General features: G+C 39.8%; 1 protein-coding gene across 1 annotated transcript in view; it reads left to right on the top strand.

The window, feature by feature from the left end:
* Positions 1-20,986, top strand: part of KLHL32 (kelch like family member 32) — a 122,831-nt gene that overhangs the window by 78,292 nt on the left and 23,553 nt on the right. Inside the window, exon 7 of the mRNA XM_074150388.1 lies at positions 3,483-3,698. Within this exon, the coding sequence (XP_074006489.1) occupies positions 3,483-3,698 (216 nt within the window). The remainder of the gene's footprint in view (positions 1-3,482; positions 3,699-20,986) is intronic.

A 20,986-nucleotide genomic window follows, 5' to 3' on the forward strand; every position in this document is an offset into this window, starting at 1 on the left:
TTAGAAGTAGACACTGATAAATAATTTGGCCAATTTACTAAATTGGTTTGAGTTTACTGTGAGATTTTAGAACTATTTCGACTCTTACTTGTAAAATCTGTATATATAATCTTACATGTATTTTCTTAGTCTGAATGTGTTTCAGCAGCGTAACTTACATCATATTAGAAGAGATAGGATCGCTACCTTTCCCTAATTCTCTTCAGCTCTTAGTGACAGTTCTGCTTGTGTTCATATTTCATCCTTCAGTTCAAAGAAGATAAGTGGCATATATTCAAAAGTTTATAAAAACAAGATTAAAAGTTTCAATAATTTACATAAGCCTGTTTTGTACTGCATATTTTTAAAGAACGTCTGCTGCGGTACACGACCAGAAGAAAGTTGCACACGGCTTTTAAATTTTGTAGCTGCTCTTTTAATACAATATAATGAAGTTTGTGGAAAACAGAGACTGCCAGAACTCATTCGTGACCACATCTAAATTTCCTCTTTAGTAACCTACTTCATTTTTTAACAAAGTTCTTAATTCAATTAAGACTTCAGTTTGAAATTCAAGTCAGACTGAGTTGACAGTGATTGCTTTGATTATTCTTGATTCGTGGTTTGTTTTTTTTTTTTATGCAACTAACTTACTGCATTTTAGTCTGATGTTGCTGAAAGCTTTGCTGCCTATGAAGAGCTAGGTTATCTGATCTGTGGTATACATCTTGCAATCTCAGTGTGACGTTTTTGCCCTTTAGTATCATCACAGAGACAGTAATGTACAGTACTGCTTAATTTTAAATTGAATATTGGTATGACAGTTTGCTTTTACAAATGAAAATTATCTAATGCACTACTTGCTTCCTTGGCCGTGAAATAGAATCCTGTAGATCAACTCTATCCTTACAAAACCAGAAAGAGGTATTTCTGATGACCGGCTAAGACCAGTTTTCACAAAATATACCTGTAATATTCATCAAGCAGTAAGCCGTAAGTCCGGCAGGTCACTAACACGTTATGTTAGGCGAAGTATCAAAAATCCTCTGATGCTTACTAATGAAAATAAGTAAAAAAACCAAACCCCCATAATAAATACATAGACAAATAAATAAATAAACATTTGAAATAAGTGAACACATCTAAATAATATTGTAAATAAACAGCTTCTCAGAGTTTATTTATCCATCCATAAGTATATTTGGCTTCTTCAACTGTATGAGAGCTTTCATTAAAAACTTCAATTTGTGTTGATTTGAGGGGGTAGGGGAGTCTGGGGAATCATCAAAAATACTCATACCAAAAATGAAGATTTACCAGTGTGTTTCAGATTTCACTGAAAATGTGAAGGGAAATGTTTCAGGGAAAACCTGAATTTGTGCATCATTACTGTTTCTTTCTAATTAGGGAAGATTTTATTATGTTCTCTCTAGTATTGTCCTCTTCTGAAGTCCACCAAAAGCCATCTGTCCTCCTCCTCCATTAACACTTGATCAGGCCTGTATTTTGTTTGGGCTCTCGATCCTGAGATCACAATGCTTGATTATTTATTTGTTTATTTTGATCCTCCCCAGATACAGCTGTTGACTACAAAAGAGCTCGATAAATATACACTGAGCTCTTCTAAATTTCTTTCTGGATGTTTGGCATCCATTCAGTCGGGGAGTTCTTTGAAAAGGTAGTCTTCCAAACCAGGGACAATAAACCATGGTTGTTGCTTATCAAATGCTGTGTTGTTTACTTTGACGACGCTCCTAGGCGTTGTTCCCACCATGGTATGGCCATCACCGAAGTGGTGGTGTTGAGGGTACCATCTGTGATCTGCAGATATTAAATCACTGAGCAAGCACACAGACCTGATACTTCTCATGTAAAATTCATTCTTTTCTCTTTCTTTCTGCAACTGGGGAGGATGTATCCTTACCTCTTCTATGTTAGTGTGAAGAGGAACTGACACTAGAATGTCTGTGGCTTTTGGGCTGATGGCTGTTAGTGCTTGTTCTGACAACGTAAAAAACTTTTCTTTGTTCTTCCAAGAAAACAACGTGAAACTCCTATGCAGCAGTTTAAGTAGATAATGAATAGGATTTATCTTTAATGTACAAGCCGGCCAGGGAATGTGCGCCGTTCAGACTGGGAGGGTATGTAACAAACAGGAGCCTCCACAGGAATTTGTTTCATTTCCCTCCAGTACTGACTCCTCTAAGCAGGTGAAAAAAATTCTTTCTCCACTCTCCATTGCATATGCATAAACAGCTCCACAGTCATTGGGACAGCCACCCAATTCACACCTTCGAGATGTAGCCCATAAAACATTCCAAAAAAACCCCTCTTCGCACTTTCCCATCTTCCCTGTTGCTCTGCTCTATCTGCCAGCCGTGCAGCTCATTTGACATTTACAAGATTTCTTGTCAGTTTCATTTGGTGCTGCCATTCCATCCAGCAGAGCAGTGAAAGTGAAATTGACTTAATTTAGTCTGTTTCTCTTTCCTGCTCTAGTCCCTATGTTAACTAACCAGCAAAGTGAAACTGACAAGACTTCTTGTCATTTTCACACATGGAGCTGGTCAAGGAGAAGGCGGCTGATAGGGAGCAATGCAGTAAATTGGAAGATGAAAACCAGGATTGCGGAGGGGAGAGGAAGAGAGGTGTGAGCATACAGCAAGAACAGAGAAAATGGATAAACATCCTTATTTCCCAGACACCCTGGGTGCTTTTTTTCTAATAGGGATGAATTCTTGGCCTCTCCCCTGAAGAGCCTATGCTCTAGAATAGCAGTAGTTTGCTGTTCGGGTGCTAATTTACAAGGGATGACAAGCTGAAAACACTGGCCTGTGCCTATAGGTTATCTATTACCAGGATGGAAAAAGCATCCTGCCCTGAGTTACCGTAGCTTTTGTCTCCACAGATTTTCTGCTGCTAGAAGGAGGGGGAGAAAGAAAACGAGGCCAACATCCACTATAGGTTGATTTTGGTCGTTGTTCATTGAAGATAAATTTATATGTAATAAAATGTAGCTCAGCATCTTGTATTTTGTGAGGTTTCGTGAAACTAAAAGTCATACTACACAGGTGCTCTAGCTCAATCAAAACAGTAAATAATGAACAAACAATTGCTTTGTAACAAACTATTGTTGTTAATAAACACATTTTTTTAATCCACTTGTTAATGCCCGCGAGCTCTTGTCATGCAGTGTAAATCATGCTGGTTTATTATTTTATGCAATAATCCATATTTCTTACAGATGCGTATATAACCTTAGCAGTTGCATTATAAATTAGTGCTATCATATATATTTGCATATGCACTGGTAACATTTACACATACATTTTGAATGAGGCTATGTTAATTAATTTCAAGTTATATTACCTTCCTTCTCCACAGCTCCAAAAGAACAACCTTTTTTCATTATCTGAGACCTGTGGGGGTTTTTGTTCTCTGTTTTGTTTTTGGTTTTTTTTTTTTTTTTTCTGAGACGTATTTTGTTTGCTTCACCCATTTAGGAATTAAATAGTTTTAATTACTTGGACCTGTATAAGCTTGCGGACCTCTTCAACCTCACTTTGTTGGAGAATGCAGTGGTTGACTTCTTAGTAAAACATCTCTCTGAGCTATTGAAGAGTCATCCTGAAGAAGTTCTGGCACTCCCATACTGTCTCCTTCGAGAGGTTTTTAAAAGTGATAGACTCACTTCACTCAGTGAAGAACAAATCTGGCAGGTAAGGAGATTGGTGAGCAAGCAGAATGTGTGATACTCTGTAAACCATAGCAGTGATCTGTTGTTTTGAAACCCTGGAGCAATCTCCAGGGAGAATAAGCACTTGAGCAAAAACTGTGAATAACAACTGAGGGAAATTTTTAAATGACGTTCAAAAAAAATGTTGTGTATGTTAATGCAATTAGTTTGTTTGAAAGAGAAATTTGTCTTATTGCTTTACTTATGTTACTCAGACGTGGCCAGAGATTTCCTTCCAGATCCAACTTTGCTGGTGGGAGGAGATGGCCAACACATGCAACTCAGTTATCATTGCTTCTGGTGAGGCTACTGTCACAAGTCTGGTGGCAAACCTGCTTCTGCAGTCTCTCCCGCAGACTTCAGACAAAGCTTGCTGTTTAACTTCAGTAGTCCGCTAAATTGTTTAGACCACCACAGCTGACTTTGCCTGAAGCGAATTAGTGAATCGTCCGTCACATGGGCTTCTCTGCTCAGAGATGAGTGGAAGCATCAGTGGAAGGTTTGTGGCAAGAAGCTGGAGGGTGGTAATAATTTCTTTAAAAAAAAATGGCTCTAGAAAAGGACCAGGTTGCTAGCCATAGAATATTAGCAAGATAAAAGCATTATATTGTGACCTTTAGTGTGAAGGGGAGTGGGAAACCTAATATGAAAAAAGCACGTAGCCTGTAAAGAGAAAAACAAAAACTAAAACAAAGTCTGTCCTTGGAAACATTCCCATCATATGTCAGTAAAGGTTGCAATTCATGATATATTAGAAGGAAATCTCTATAACACTGGTTACCTAAACACTTCTATCTGTTTCCTTTTGCTGTCGTGTTTTATAGAATGAAAGTATTTCAGGGTATTACAACGTAGAATGTAACTTCCTAAAAAGAAAGCACAGGTTTCTTTTCAAGTAAATGGGTTATCTTGGTCCAACAGAAAAGATTGAGAGTCAGAAAACTGATTTATATTGCAGTCCCTGTTATTTATCTACTTATCTTTTGGATTATTCTAAGCAAATCTTTTTGTATATAAGCTATCATTTTCTCAAAGTGTAAAATGTGTATTCATCTGTGGGGGCATTTAATCTTCTGTAGATGAATAACATCATGGAGGAACAAAATATTTATTCTTAAAAAAATAAAAATGTCTAGTTAAGCTTTTCAAACCACAAAGACAGTATGAAGATATAACTTAACCCTTCAGTCTCATAACTGGCATATTTGTTTCTGAAACTTTGAGGCTTTAGATAATGGAGTATTTTACAAAGATGATATTTTCTGCAAATACTAATATATAGTTTGACTTTTGCCTGTCCTAGTCTCTGGAGGATATCTGTACAACAGAACCTGCAGCAAACGACCCATCATGGTGGGTTGGGCATGGTGGGTTGGGTTTGGTTTGGTTTGGTTTTTTTAGGCATGATACTCTGGAGTTACTACCCCATATTCTCTTTATCAGCAAAGGTTTTGATGTATAAGTTCATATATGGCTGATTGGTCAAATGGGTTTTATCATAATTTCTCTGCAGGGTTAGTGAAATCTCCTAGCTATATGCTTGGGTACGCTTTTGCTAGAAAGGTGCTATAGAAAGCCACACAAATATTATTTAATGCCAGCTCAGTAATGAACAAGCACATACAGAGTAGCGTGCCCTATGCAACCCGCTGAAACAAAGTTTGGGAAGTGGGAGTTTTTAAATCTTGTGTCACTGGCCTGTCCTGCAGGAAGAACTCAGAAATAATTTTCTTAATTGTGTGCACTCCAGTCAATGAGCATTTCGTGAGGCAAATAGGGCAAAGCGTCTGTTTCTGTTGCAGGGTCATACTAGGCAGAGATACTTATAGGTAATATGCTGCTTTTTGAGTGACAACAAACTCCACACTGTCCATTTAAGTGTTATCATAATTGCCTCTCTAAAGGTTACTAATGCTGTTCCGAAGAATTTTTTTTTAAACTACTTTTCAGCTGCAGGCAAAACGTGCGTGTGTCTTTTTAATTCAGTCTGTACAACCAGGAATATATATATCTATAAATATTCCAGGTCCCCAGAATGAATTAAAAGACACACATATATATTTACCAATTTAGGCATTCAGAAGGCAATAAGAAACTGGTTTTTTGCTTTATCTTAGTAAATAAGTAATTCCCTCATAGTCAACCCAATAGAAGAAAATCAAATCAGACCAGCTATATTGCCTCAAGTGTAGTTAAGTTCATCATTTTTGCTAAGGTTATAGTGGTAATGCAATATACCATGGAAGAATCTAATATTCAGCCCAGGGTGAAGATTGGGTATGCCAGAGGATTAGTGTCAGGGTGCTTTATAGAAGTGAAACTTGATGGACAGGCTGGAGACAGATCTACAGAATCTCATTAAATTGCTGAATTGTTCATTACTGAGCACTCTCACTGTAATAAAGTGCTCATTGACTTTGACAAATCCCCATCCCATGTCTTAAGGAAGAACAGCAAAGCAAGAGGTGTTGGGGAAGCTGGAGGAAATTGGCACAAAGTGGGGCAGATAATAGAAAAGCTGATGGGGGATGCTACCGTTTGATTTGTCTGTCTTACCTGTGACTGGTGTGGCCTCCTGCGCGCACACATGCATGCGTGTGACGGTGATTTCAGCATGTCCCCAAGGCACCTTTACTAGTCGGGCTCCCATGAAGCCCTAAGCACAAATTAAAGCTTCCCTTGGAGAACCTGTAGAAAGGGTGCCACTGTCTGCAGAGCACCTTTATTTTCACTAGTTTAAATTCCCAGTGGCCAGTGGGCGATCCGACCCTAACGCGCATAAAGCTTAAGGCAGTTATTTTAATGCATCAAAACGTGTACACAGAGTGATGCTTGAATGTGATTTAACCTGAAGTGACTGCGGCTCATATTTGGCACACTTTGGATTTTTCTTAAACTGCCAATTCATAGTTGCCCAATTTTAGTGAATGTGGTGAACTATAACCTTGAACAAACCAAATTTGAGAAAGTTAAACAGTAATATTAATGTCAGCGTACCAGGGCGTGGATTAATGTAGAGTACTACTGTGATTCCTGTTGATTCTTTAAGAAAGAAAAATGTGACTTCCAAACCCGGGCAAATTGGACAAACTAAGTAGTTCATTCCTCTTTCTACCTCTTAAAAATCTTATGAAACTCTTTGACCTAATGTACGTGTCTTATTTTTAGTCGAGCAAATAGACGAGGAATATAATGATGTATTTCTTAAAACAAATAAACAACAAAAAGAAAGCTCACCAGAAAACCTCAATAGGCTGTGAAATTGGAGCAGCTTGTCAGCCTCCATCATTAGGGGTTTGCTTAGCTAGGCTAAGCCAGTGACAATGATTACTAGGTGACATAGGATTTGTTTTCATATTGATTTTTTTTACATTTTACTAGCACGTGAGAGTATGAAATATTATTTTGTATATACGAAATTTATGATTTGTCAGCTGCATTGAAGTGTGAGTAAACTTAAAGCAGTGACATGGAAGAAAGGAGTAAATAAAAAAATGAAGAAAATCAAGGAAGAATCCTGAAGAAGCTGGAGGAAAAAAAGCAAATTCTTTGGTATTTTCCCTCTTCATCAGGAACTGTGCAGCACACTGGGTTTTTTTGGCACAGGAAACAATCATGATGAGGACATAAACGTCTAGTTTATCATGAAGTGAAAAGTGAATCTTTTCATAATTGACCATTACTAGAAAGGCTCATTGGCTCTACTTTAAGGAAGCAGATGAATTCTTTCCCTTGATAATTGAAAAGGTAACCAACCCTGTACAACAAGACATGGTTTTGCAGAAATCCTAGCAGTAGAGGGCTTCTTGTAGGAACCTTAGCAAGTAGAAAGCAAGCCAAAGATTTACGTAATAGACTGATGCTAGACTTTGTTGTAGTATAGTTATGCCTTATCACGTTCATTATTAAAAACTTCAGTGTCATGGGGCTTAGATGTTCATATTTCAAGGATCGTACTAATACTTACAGATCAAAATAGGTACTGGATCATTCTGTCTCCAGCAGTATGTTGGTCAAATGCTACTGTATTAAATACTGCACTTGATCCAAGGTGGACTCTCGAATCATGTTTGACAAAAAATCTTAACATGACATCAGTACAGATTAGTTTCTTCCTTCTCTGCTACTGCTTAAATAGGTTGTTAAAGGACATATATATTTTTAAATAGCTAACATTAAAAATAGATCCTTTTTAATATCTGCCAGTTCTTCTTCTGAAGATAAGTTGAGAAGGTTTTTCTTGGTGGTTTTTTTTTTTTTTTTTTTTTTCACTTTGCTATGCAACTGGGCTTCTTGGTAATCAACTGATAAGCAAGCAGTCTAGGAGAAATTGGTAGATAAAACTGCATGAGTAGTTTATTCAGCTGGAAAGCAGGCAACTACGTTGTGTCTTTTCCAGGGCTAGGCTTCCAGGACATTCCAGCCCTGTTAACTTCCTTGTGTGCAGCTTGTGAACTTGTGTTTATAAAGCAGATGTTCTACGTGTGAAAAGGTAGCACAAGTTATTCCTTATTGTGGATATGATGTGTGAAATCCGTTGTGGGTCTCTGTATTAGAGAAGTGTCTTTGCTTGAATAAATAGCAAAATGAAAGACAGGAAGCCTGCAGTGTTACAGGTAAATATGAGTTGTTAAGCATCGATTTGATTGAAATTAATATATGTATAAACCCATTTTTCTTATTACAGTCCTGTTTATCCTTTTCTAAGGGGGAGAGTAAAGTGCTCAATTTTCAACTGCCTTTTCTTACGCTTGAGCTCCATTTTGAATCTCCTGGTGGCATTTGTGGAGGGCCAAAAGTATTCTCCAGCAGAAATCCCAGGGAGTTCAGTGCTGTTGGAAATTTTGTGGTGTACGAGTTGTAGCAGGCTGTTACGATGGAGCAGTTCTCTGCTGAAGACAGGCCCACAGACATCTTCCATACATCTCTAGTGATGCCCACATTTTCCTATGTAGAACAGCAGTTTCTAAAGTGGGTTGTCATGTTCCAGTACAAGCTTGCCATTTCTTCAGTGCAATACTTGAATTTTTTCTGCTGTCAATCTTTTGATTCTACAAATTGTTTCTGAGCAGTTTTTAACATGGAGAGAGCAAAATTCATGTTTCTCAGGGGTATATATATGTTTTGATGAAATGTGGACTAAGTGCCTTGCTAAATGTGAACTTAAGTTTTACTGCAAAACAAGTAACGACATAAAATATTAAGTGAAGGAAAGCATCTCAGTAATCAACGTTGTGTTTAAACAGTATATTAGCCTTTCACTGCTCAAGAAATAAGCTTAAGTGCTCTCTTGGGCAATAAGTGAAATCATGTCTGGTGGTCTGACGCTCGTCCCTAGTGAGTATTTAGCTTAAGTAGAAAACCACCACACTAAAACGTGGCTGTCAGCCTCTTATCAAGAGAGGCATAAGAAAAAGAGGAGTTTGATGCGTATCAAGGCTGAGGTGAATTGGTGAGGTTATATGGGAAAATTAGCATATCGCCCATGCATATTTTGCTGCGTTTTCACCCCCTTTTTAGTACCCTTTTCATGAGTAGTCTGTGTAAAAGTGCCAAACAGCCACCCTTGAATCCCAGTGTCCAGTGTGCTGGGTTTGAGATGGTTGCACTGTGTATCATGACTAGCTGTAAGCAAGAATACGTAGTTATCCTCAAGTAAAAACAGAGTGAAAACCTAACCTATAATAGGTTGTCTGTTTCCTTTTCCTAAGGCTAATCCTCACAATCACGGGTTTTTCGCCAGAATTGACTGTGCGCAATGGTAATATTCCTTAGGGTCTTTCCAGACTATTTGTGTGGGATTCATTTTTTTAAACACAGGCATGTGCAGCATTTTGGGTAGGATATCCATGATACATCGGCCAAGCTGGCAGTGGTGGCACAGGATCCGCTGGAGCTGCAGAGTAGACAGGGTTCATGCAGTGGATGGAGGCAGCTGAATCTCCCACTCCGCTCTGCTGATGTGCTCAGGTCACGCTCGATTTTCCCGATACAATTTCTGCACAATTTGTAATAGGGACGGCATTTTGGCTTACAGTGAAAATGAATGATGCCCCTGTTGGCACCGTCCCCTTACCTTATGAAGCACCTTCCCCCTTTGTCTGCCTTCACTTATCTTGTCTTTTGCAGTAAAGTTTTGTGAGCTTCATACGTGCTTTTGTTCTGAACTTTTGAAAGTTTCTGCCTGTTATTTCTTGAATGTTAGCTAATCTTGTTACTCTTATTTATCAAATATAGAAAGGGATTTTCTATATTAAAACTAGGTTTATGTTAGGAGCAACTGTGTGTTTTTTCTAATTTTCTTTGATACATGTCGGTTCCAATCGGAAAACTTGATTACTTTGCTGCTATTGCTGTAAGCAAGAAAGAATTGCTGGAGGGCATTACTTTTGCCTCAGTGTCCTACGGTAATATTGCCTCACCTTATTTATCCCAGATTAACTTCAGAACTGCACAGAGCATCACACCAGTATTTAGGAAGGCTGCTGTGCTTGAATTTAGGTCACTTCTTCAGGTAAGTGATGGATCTGTGCTTTGATTTAAAAAGCCAAACAGGGACAGCAAGGTGTGCACGCAGCAAGACCGCTTCTGTGATAGTGCATTCTGCGTTTGAATTAGTCTGTTATGGTGGGGTTTGTGTTGACTTGTTATGCTTTTTGTGGCACTGATCTATTGGAGATTAACTGAAATGTAATTGTATTAATGCACAGATATATGGTTACATAAAAGAAAGCTGCTGAGGCTGTAATGAAAGCCAGGCATGTTTGGAAATACGCACTGCTTTCATTTTTAAACTAAAGAACAACATAAATAAAGTCTAAAAAGCCACAGATACCACAGATGATCAAATGTGGCAGTGTGTTGTTTCCATATTAGTTAATATCTTCCATTCAGAGATACAAACGTTAGTAATCTCTACTCTTTCAAAATCCCAGTAATGCTGTTTAACGCTGGTTCTGATGGATTTAAGCTTGTCAAAAATGAGAAGCTCTTTTGAGAATTCCCAGCTCCGTATTTCAACAAGGTCTCCTTTGGGAGCTGGCGGAAGCATTACCTCTATTTGTAACTATGGAGCCAAAGATGATGGAGAAAGAAAATTGAATTCCATGTTGTCTAAAACCATACAAATTGTCATCAATATGTTAAGATAGCTAGAAACCAGTTTGGGGTTTAAGTGTTTCTGCTTGTACCTAAACTAAACATGTAAAATTAGATGAATTAAATTTGCACCCATATTTGCTATTAAGTGGGTGCAGTTCAGCATGGATGCTGAGATCTGACCAGCTGTTATCCCATGCTGTCACTCATAGAATCATAGAACAGTTTGGGTTGAAAGGGACCTTTCAAGGTCATTTAGTCCAGCCTCGCCTGCAATGAGCAGTGACATCTTCAACTAGATCAGGTTGCTCAGAGCCCCATCCAACCTGACCTTGAGTGTTTCCAGGGATGGGACTCCTACTACCTCTCTGTGCAACCTCTTCCAGTGTCTCGCCACCCTTATTGTAAAATTTTTTTTCCTGCTATCTAGTCTGAATCTATCCTCTTTGAGTTTGAAATCATTACCCGTTTTCCTATCACAACAGGCCCTGCTAAAAAGTTTGTCCCCATCTTTCTTATAAGCCCCCTTTAAGTACTGAAAGACCACAATAACGTCTCCCTGGAACCTTCTGTTCTCCAGACTGTACAACCCCAACTCTCCCAGCTTGTCCTCATAGGAGAGGTGCTCCATCCCTCTGATCATTTTGTGGCTCTCCTCTGGACCCGCCTCCAACAGGTCCATGTCTTTCCTGTGCTGAGGACTCCAGAGCTGGATGCAGTACCCAGGTGGGGTCTCACGAGAGCGGAGTAGAGGGGTAGAATCACCTCCCTCAACTTGCTGGCCACGCTGCTTTTGATGCAGCCCACAGTATGGTTGGCTTTCTGGGCTGCCAGCGCACATTGTTGGCTCATGTTCAGCTTTTCATCCACCTGCACCCCAAGTCCTTCTTGGCAGGGCTGCTCTCCAGCCTTCACCTCTCAGCCTGTACCGATACTGGGGGTTGCCCTAGCCCAGGTGTGGAGCAGGTTCCACACCCACTCAGGATGTGCAGGGAGAGAAGTTGCTAGTGAAGACTGAGGCAAAAAATGTTGTTGAGTACCTCAGCTTTCTCCCCATCCGTTGTTACCAGTTTGCCAGTCTTGCTCACCACGGGGTTTACTCTTTCTTTGACCTTCCTTTTCTGGCTGACGTACCTGTAGAAGCCCTTAATATTCTTTGCATCCCTTGCCAAGTTCAGCTCCAGCTGTACCTTGGCCTTCATGACCCCATCCCTACACAACCGGGCAGCATTCCTATACTCTTCCCAGGATACCTGTCCCTGCTTCCACTGCCTCTGAATCTCTTTCTTGCCCTTTAGTTTGACCAGTAGGTCTCGACTTAGCCATGCTGGTCACTTATCCTCCTTTCCTACCCCAGGACCAGGACACCAGTGGCTCCAGGAGGGTGAGGAGGCAAGGAGATGAAAAGCAGTGACATACCTGCACGGCCTTGCTTACTCAACAGGGAGACCCTTAGCAGCTTCTGAATGTGTGAGTGAGCTGCAGAGCTGGGGGTTTTGTTGCCACGTAATAAAGGGGTCCTTATACTCCTTTGATCACCTTGGGACTCCCTTGGAGATGGAAGAAATTATGATGAATACATTTGTCAAAAAGATCTTAAGAAGCCTCACTGTGAAGTGGCTTCTAAGCTAGAGGTCTATGTGGGATAGTAATGACAGATGGAAAGATCACAGTCTCTGAAGTGAGAATCTGTGCTGAAAAGCTTTCAAACTGCTCCTTTAGGGTGGATCTTATTTTAACGTTCCCGTGAAAACCGTATAGGTCTGAATTTTATGAGGTTCACCTTTTAGCAGTTGCAGTTGTGCCAGTTTGCTTCAGATGTGATTTAGTTGGTTTAAATAATAAATTTATGTTTGTTTTAATTTTGTAGTAGGGAAGCTCTGACATTCTCAATTCATGAGATGCATTTAGGATCTTAAATGCATTTACAAACGTGGCTCTAAGTGCTTAAGTCACTTTCTAAAAGAAGTAACATTCTTAGAACAATTAGTTGATTTTGAAAAATTAACTCATCACTTAAAAATATGAGTCTCGTGTTAATCTGAAGCCCGTCATGTAGGGATTAAATTCAGTAAAATTGACATCATTACGAAGATGTGATTTGATTAAAAGGGAAGTTATTCTGTTCTCGAAAAAGCTGAGTGAGCTCCTGCTAGTGTACCTGCTTGGGGTTTTTGTATCTAAAAAAGCAATGGGGAAAAATACCCCATTGTGAAAAGCCAGCCAAAAGAAATACCAACTCCTAAAATACATATGTAACTTTGTTGTTGTTGTCATGCTGTCCTCTGAGGCACGTTCTTCCTGGGATTTGAGAAAGCAGAAGGAAATTGTCTGCTGACAGGAAAAGGTCTAAATGTTCCCACAGTTGGTATTAGTGGGCTTGTTTGTGTTAAAATGGGGTTCCAGCAGCGCTTTGGAGCTGAAGGATCAGGCTCACTACTGCGTAACGTGGACTTTAGTGGCTAGTGTTTGGTAACTGTGGGAGTAAAGAGGCTGGTAGAAAGTAGGGGACACTCAGCTTTTGGCTGTGAGACCCGGTGGGTAAGCCCACTCCATCCTTGTCAGAGGGCTTAGTGGGTTCATTAAAATAGTGAAGCAGAACAAAACCTAAATAACGTTCTTGTAGTGAAGGTGCTGGTGATATCACTGGGTAAAAAAAAGCAAAACCACCTGGTGATTTCACTCAGAAAAATTGACCTTGGTGATTTTGTAGTAACATGGCATGTTGAGAGCATACATATATATAAACCAACGAAGGAAAGTATATACTTTGATGTTCTTTTTTGTGTGCGACCTAAGATATTAATGACATACAAGTTCTGTATAGCTGTTGTCAAGATTATTATAGAAAATGATACATTTTTATGTGATTTGGTGGATTTGCCTATTAAATCCGTAGAAAATTATACCCTAACAATAGGGAAGAAAGGAATAGGAATCTTTCTACATTCAAGAACCATTTAGACTAATTTTCACAGAGCTGAATTGCATTTATATAGAATTTTGTCGATTTTTTGCCTATTTCATTCTCTAACAATTTTTACTGATGAAAGCCTGTAGATTCCTGTCTCCATAGAGAGCCACTATACTTCTAAAACATATTTCAAGGGAAAAAATAACAAGAGAGAAATAGGAATAAAACCAATGTGTATCGGATGGTGAAAGATTGTCCTTTCCACTTATAATTATGTACCAGCAACTTATTTTAATGCTAAATGTGGCTCTGTAAAGTTTCGTTGCATTTGATGTCAGCCTGAATGTTTCCTCTAAAAATGAAAATGAGCAATTCTAGATTTTGAAATGCTGGCTGCTGGCTGGGGGGTGTGTGTGGGTGATCCTCTTCTGCCGCCTCCCAGTGCTCTGTCCTCACCCTGTTTGAGACAAGAGAAATTCTATTGTGAAATTTGATCTCCTTAAACTGAAATCAAATTACAGCTAAGAGTCCTAGTTAGACAGCTGTGTTTCTGAAGAGATAAGCTTCTGTTCATGGCAACTTCAGGACAACTTACCAGAGGTGAAGCACCCAGCAATGTTGGTTTTACCATCACGACAAATGATGGAGGGTCCAAACTTGAGCATTTTTAATGCGTTAGAAAATGGACAGGAAGAAGTTATTACCCAAGACCTTCACGCCATTCGATCGTGCTGTTGAAGAGAGGCAGATCTATTAGGGTCCCCAGGTTTTAGGCACCTATGAAGGTACATTTTAGTAATGTTTATGATGGGGAGGCTTGCTTGTCTTTTCTAATTAACTTTATGGCTGGACCTGTTTTAAAGGAAAAGGTGATGTTCTGTGTCTGGATTCCATATTTTGGGTTTGGTTTTATTGCTTGGCTTTGCTCTCGATAGATTGTTCCCCCCCCACCCCCCTTTCTGATGATCTTGCTAAAACAAAATTTACTTTGATTGCAGGAGTAAGTAGAGCCTTTCCAGTGTGATCAATCCCAGCTCATTTATTGTATTTGTGTACACTTCCAGGTGTGATAGTCATTGCAGTGCAGGGGAAAATAGAGTGGTTGTCAGTAGCGGGGTAGCTGTAAAGTCTGTTGCCATAAGGACTACACGTGAGCTCATACAGGCTTTAAACACACACAGCTGTACATATGGAGTGTCATTGCTGGGGGCTACACTGGGCCTTGCTTGTTCCTTCCATCACAGCAGAAGAATGAGTTAGGTGCAAGAAGCACTTGTAGATCTGCCTTTGTAGAGAAGCTCCAAGTAAATGTAGAGGAAACTACTCCATGGTTTGAGGACTTGATCCCACAAGAACGCACTTCTCTTGAAGCACACTACGGGATAGTTGTGTCTTTGTTGCTCCCAGGGGGTTAAGAAAGAATGCAGCATTTTGTTGCCTGTATGGAGATGTGCTTTTCAGCTGCAAAAATATCTCAAATGGTTTTGTCAGATGATATTTAGGGATCCGTTTTGTCCTCAGTTTCAGATAGCTGCATCTCACCAGGTTTCATTCTGTGGTGTGGAGCACAAAAAACTCCACAGAACTTCGGTAGTGGGGTAAAGAGACTCAGTTGTGGGCAGGTTAAGGGGACAGAAGATTTTGATTATGTGTCAGCTGTACCATTGCTATCTTCTCTCATATCGCTTAATTTTTCTCTCTCTTAGTTCCTGTGTTAGGAAAATGGTTGAAATATGCACTTCTCTCAAAGCAGCTCAAGTTTTACTGCTTATAAATTGCTTTGAGATACTTGGAAGGAAAGTGCTATATAATTTTGAAGTTCAGATTCCCCAGAAGGTGTAAAATGGCAAACTTCCATGAGCTGTGATAATTTACAACAGCTGAGAGTTTACCTTCTGTCCCTACCTTACTTCACTTCGAGCTTGAGGAGATGAAAAGTTTAGTTTTTCCATTATAGCAACTCTTTGCTTTAATATAATATGATTCATTACCATATATAATGTTATGTATTAATGTAGTTCAGCTAGCCTTCTGTAAAGCTGATTTTTGATTGCAGTTATTTTATTGGAAGTCTAAAAAGATGAAATACTTTTATTCAGGTTGGTCAATGACTTCTAGGTAGGCTTCTGTCTAGTCTTGTTTCCAGTAAATATAAGAAATGGTAAAATAAATATATTGGATAAAGTGTGTAAAAGAAGTGAATACAATTTTGAAAAGTATGCATTCTATTCTTAATTGTTGTTATACAATTGACATTTTTTCCTATGTGAAAATGGAAACATATGTAAAAAAAGCTGGAACAGATACTGTCTCTCTCTCAACCTTTTTAATAAAATAATGGCCTTTCTGTGAAGGCCAGTATCATTATGCAGCACCAGGGAGGAAGGAAGCTCGTGGTAATGCACGGGACAGAATGCAGGGGTCCGTATTTGGGTGGTGGGGAGTTTGGGATAAATAATTCCTCCCTTCCTCACAAAGATGTGGTGTGGAAACGTGTACTGAAAATTTTGAAGATGTAGATACAGCTGTTACTAATGGAGCTGTTTAATTATGACTAAGAAATCTGCCATGTAGGTTATGTATCCCTCCTTCTACCTGTTGAAGACTCTGCAGGACAATATTTTTGTCTAGCAGCCCTGTGAGGAAATCAGGCAACTGGTGATTGATGCTTTACAGCTTAAATGTTTTGAGAAGATAGATCTTATCAGTATTTGGGGAAAAAATGAGAAATATTTTTAATTCATTGTGATTCACTTTAATGCCATTAATTTTGATAAATGTTTGCTATTAATGCAGCTGCATTATGTACCCCTACCTTAATCACAGTATCATATCATGAAATGCATCATTTGTGCTGCTAGACAGACTTTGGCCAACAGCTCTGCTTGCTGCGTGTTATTCAGTGCTGAAAGATCAAAATCAAATTTCTGCCTCTTGGAAAGTGGCTCACAGACTGCAGGCTGGTGTTCTGAAAGCTGCAGGTTATCCTCTTGACTTCACGTAGGTCCCAAACCAGCAAAACGCTAACCCAGAGGTATAGTATTTCTTATTTAGCAGACCAAGAGCTTACTAAAGTAGTTCTCTGGGCGAATCCACTGCAGCTTTTGCAGACTGATAAGAGGTCAGGGGGACATACATTAACAAGTCTTTTCCCTCTCCAGATCTAATGAACCTTGGGGTTCTCTAATATTCCTTTTGGGCCATGTATTTCTTGAAGCCGTAGCGCTTATATTTGGCTCCCTCTCTATTGCGTGAACCTACTGTCCTATCCCTCAGTCCTCCAATCCCTGTCCGGCTGTGAAGGTGTGGGTCTGTGAGTAGATGGCAGTGATTATGGTTGGGTCTGGAAGGATGCACATTTTTTGTCTTTCCTGCCAGCTCTGCTCTCAGAGTCCTATTTGGGAACGCTCTTCGGGGGCCCCCTTGTACACAAAGCCAGTGCCACTGCTGAAGCAGGGGTCCAGCACTAGTGTGGGGATGGCTGGGCAGGAGTTGGGGACAAATAGCAGAACGAAAACATCCTTGAAAATGTGGTATGATCCTTGTGGTAGGGAAATGTGAATGTGAGACTTTGCTATTTGTTTGCTATTTCTATAGAGAGAGGCATGTTTGCTTCTGAGCCTTCCCTCTGGTCCATCCAACAAACAAAACACGTAGTGACAACTTCCCAAACTGTTACTTCCCTTCTCCATTGGTGCATTAGGAATATTTTGGGGTCATTCCCAAGAGTTCACTAAATCCATATGCATATTGTAAACAGTGCCTTTATACTTGGAAAAGGTTGGGCATTGTAATATTTGAAGGAGGAGGAAAGGTGGAACTCGGCTGTCAGCTGAGTGGAAGCACTGGAGGGGGAAGTACTTGTCACTGGCAGACTAGGAAACTTCTGTTGTGCTTCTTTTATCTAGGACTTGGAGCTAATAGATATTCCTTAATTGGGCTGGGTTGGAGCCTTCATGCTATCTGAGGGTAGTAAGACTCCTCACTACACAGAGCAAAAGCACCAGAGAGCCTGCTCCTGTCAAGCTACTTACGCCAACAGGAAACTTCAATAAATTAAAGTGAAACGGGAACAAGTGAAAATGGCACTTTCTGCGTCAGCAAGGATGTGCAAGCCTACTCACGGCTTCTTCAGCTGGGGACACTTGTGTGTTTGTCACTTAGCTGTATGTTCTGCTTACAGCCCCAAACTTTTAAAGAATTAAAGCTTCCATTCTCTAGTGTGAGGAAAAGGTACAGGAAACAGAATTTCTTAAAAGCCTTTGGTGTTTGGATCAGTCTTCTCTATCCACTCCCCCTTCAGGCAAACATTAATCTTTGCTTCTAAGCTGCTTTTTTGTTTTGGTATGCTGGCCTACCTGAACGTTTGTAGGCATTTTGTGATGCTTGACAGACTAGAGAACATCTCGTGATGACCAAGATCACAGAACAAAAGATTCACCGCTTGTCACTTGAAATACTTGCTGCCTTCAGAGGTACAAAGAGCTTCTTTTGATTTACCTCACCTTCCTTAACAGCGCAGTTGTGAGGACGGGAAGCCGTGAGGCCGGAGCTGGGTGAGGCTGGGAGGGGAAGCAAGCTGTAGCTGAGGAGGTGCAGGAAACGTGAATCTTCCATTCTTTGCAAATTTTGCCTAAGATGACCCCAATTTTTCTTCTTTTTTTTTTTTTTTCCTATTTTTTTCTTTTCATTTGTGAGGCACCCGTTTCTGTGCCGACGAGTAAGGTGAGAAACACCTAGTGGGATCAGTTCATTTCCCATCTTTTAGAATGTGGGAATGAGCAACCCAACCCACCAGAAAACTAAATATTAATGCTGTCAGCGGCATGATAATTGGTCTCTGCTTTCATCTCCAAACAATCCCTTGCTTAGATTCCATTATTCATTCTAAGAGGAAAAGGGTTATTAATGCAGTGTTCTTTAATTTTTTTTCTTTTGTGTGTGTGAGAGGATGAACAGGAGAGCAATAATGCAATAAATATATTGGCTAAGAGAAAACATTTGCGAGAGATCCTTGCCCATTTTTTTTTTTTTTTTTTGTCTTCTCTTATCATGAAGAATGTGAGCCGGGATAAATTGTTCTGCTAATCAAACAGCACTGAAAGGTTAGGTCATTGGAAGTCTTTAGTCATTTTGTGCTTTTCGAGAGTGAATTTGTTAAAATTATGCTGAATACCCACTTAAATCCTGGGCTGAAAACCCTACCTGTGTTTTATAACTCTGCACTGTCAGAACTCATAATAAGTCAAACATTCTTTCAGAGGTACTCATAAGGGAGAAAAAACCCTGTAAATTTAAGAGTAATTTCAGATTGTAAATGAAAAAGAGAGGCACGACTGTTCATTTGCACCAATCATGCCTTCCTTTCATCTGCTCTGATTAGGCCTGGTGCGGTTTCATCAAACTACTCCATCACTGAGCTGTCACTCCAGTCGTCTGTTGATTGAAAACAATCAGGGCTCTGATGGCACAATTATTCTGACCCTTTAACTAGAGGCTGCTGTGATAATGAAAGGTTGATTATGATAGTTTGTGCCTCTTTCAGTTTGCCAAGAAGGTTAATTTGGGCATCAGACGGATGTTTAATGGGCGCTTGCTGGCTACACTGAGGTAAATGAGAACGTGCAGTCTTCGATATTGCACGGATATAGTTTGGCTGTCAATCATTGTCATTTTGAGTTTGTGCCTCACACTCTGGAAATCACATTTTATTTTTTCCTTGGGATTTAATTTATTCTGTGCCCTGAGGAAGTTCTTTCTCTCTGTGACCTTCACAGTAGCTTTCTCTGTCTTTTTTCCCTTCCCTCAAATGGAGCCCAAAGGCATAATACATCTAGAGGAACATTTTTCTTTCATTTTTCAAGTTGGAGGGGGAAAAAAAGAAAAATTTTAAAATCCCTGTTTATCAACTCACCCCGAACAGAGCAAATGTTTTAATTCTGATTGTAAAAGCCGGATGCGCAAATGAAAGCGTGCCTGCTTGCTAAGGCAGCGCCACACAGGGGGCTGCTTACAGAGACACACATTTGTAAAACTGACAAACTGGTAATTTTAAAATGCCTCTGTGTAAAGAGGGGGGGGGGGGATGGCACAGCTTTATTTTCACAGGCTACATGCATACGCTTCAGCCTCGCGCCTTGTAAATGTGGTCTCAGTCACTGTACTACAACTTCTTGAGTTGGAAAGTCTCTCTTCAAGGTTCAGGGGCAAAAGGCATTTCATTGCTGATTCAGAGATTATTAATATTTACTGTGTTCAGATTGAGAGAATCCTATGCATAATTTTGTAGTTGTTTGGCTCAAGGTGCAAAAGAAATGCAAATATCTCATAATTTTGATTGTTCTACATGCAGCTCATTACAGTCTTATTTTTATGCACATTTTTAATTCAAAATAAAAAGAAGAAGATGTCTATCTTCTAAGGCTCTCTGGCATCTAAGTTGGAGCCACTCATTTTCTATGCTGCCCACACCTCTAAGGTAGTACCTGATTGATACAATTGCAAAGCGAGTCTGGAGGCTGTGTTACATCGTTAGGTACTAATTTTTAACAATATTCAGATGCAACTCCTGGCTTTAAAAAAGTTGCGTTTGGTGGTTTGTTTGGATTTTTTCCAGAAACAATTCTTCACCCATATATTTTTATCCTTAAATGGGTGATACGGTCCCATGTGGTTCACCTCACTTAAATAAAATGCTCACATTGATATCCCAGACCCTCCAGGTTTTGTCCTTTGTAGTGTCTGGAGGGAGAAGGGCTGAGACCCTTTAGAGATCCAAATTCAGGCCCTCTGGAAATCTCTGTTCATTTTTAAAAATGGAAGTTTCTCCATAGCCTTCAGTGGACTTTGTTTCGGAGTTTTAGTAAATGTCCTGGTTTATCCATGGATTCTGCTCCTGGACTTGAGATTTGAAGAGCCAAGTGATAACTGAGACAGACAGTGGTTTTTAGGCAAGAGGTTCCCACCTGGAATGCCTGAGGCTTCCTGAGTTGGGTAAACTCCAGGGAGAGGCTAAATCACATGCAAGTTTATAGCCAAAATATTACTTTTAGTGAACTCAAACCCCTGAACTAGTAAACTCCAAGTTTTGCTTTTTTGAAGTTCCCTCAGTGCCTTAAAATGATTGCTATAGTAACTGTGCTGCTTCCGTGACTCCTTTTGGCTCATCAATCAATAGGAGCAGATCTATAGCACTGTCCAATATGCTAACGATACAAAGATATTGGTTTGATTTTTTTTTCTGGCATAACATTTTTACT

This window comes from Numenius arquata, chromosome 7 (genome assembly GCF_964106895.1).
Source record: "Numenius arquata chromosome 7, bNumArq3.hap1.1, whole genome shotgun sequence".
In the NCBI taxonomy this organism is placed as follows: domain Eukaryota; kingdom Metazoa; phylum Chordata; class Aves; order Charadriiformes; family Scolopacidae; genus Numenius; species Numenius arquata.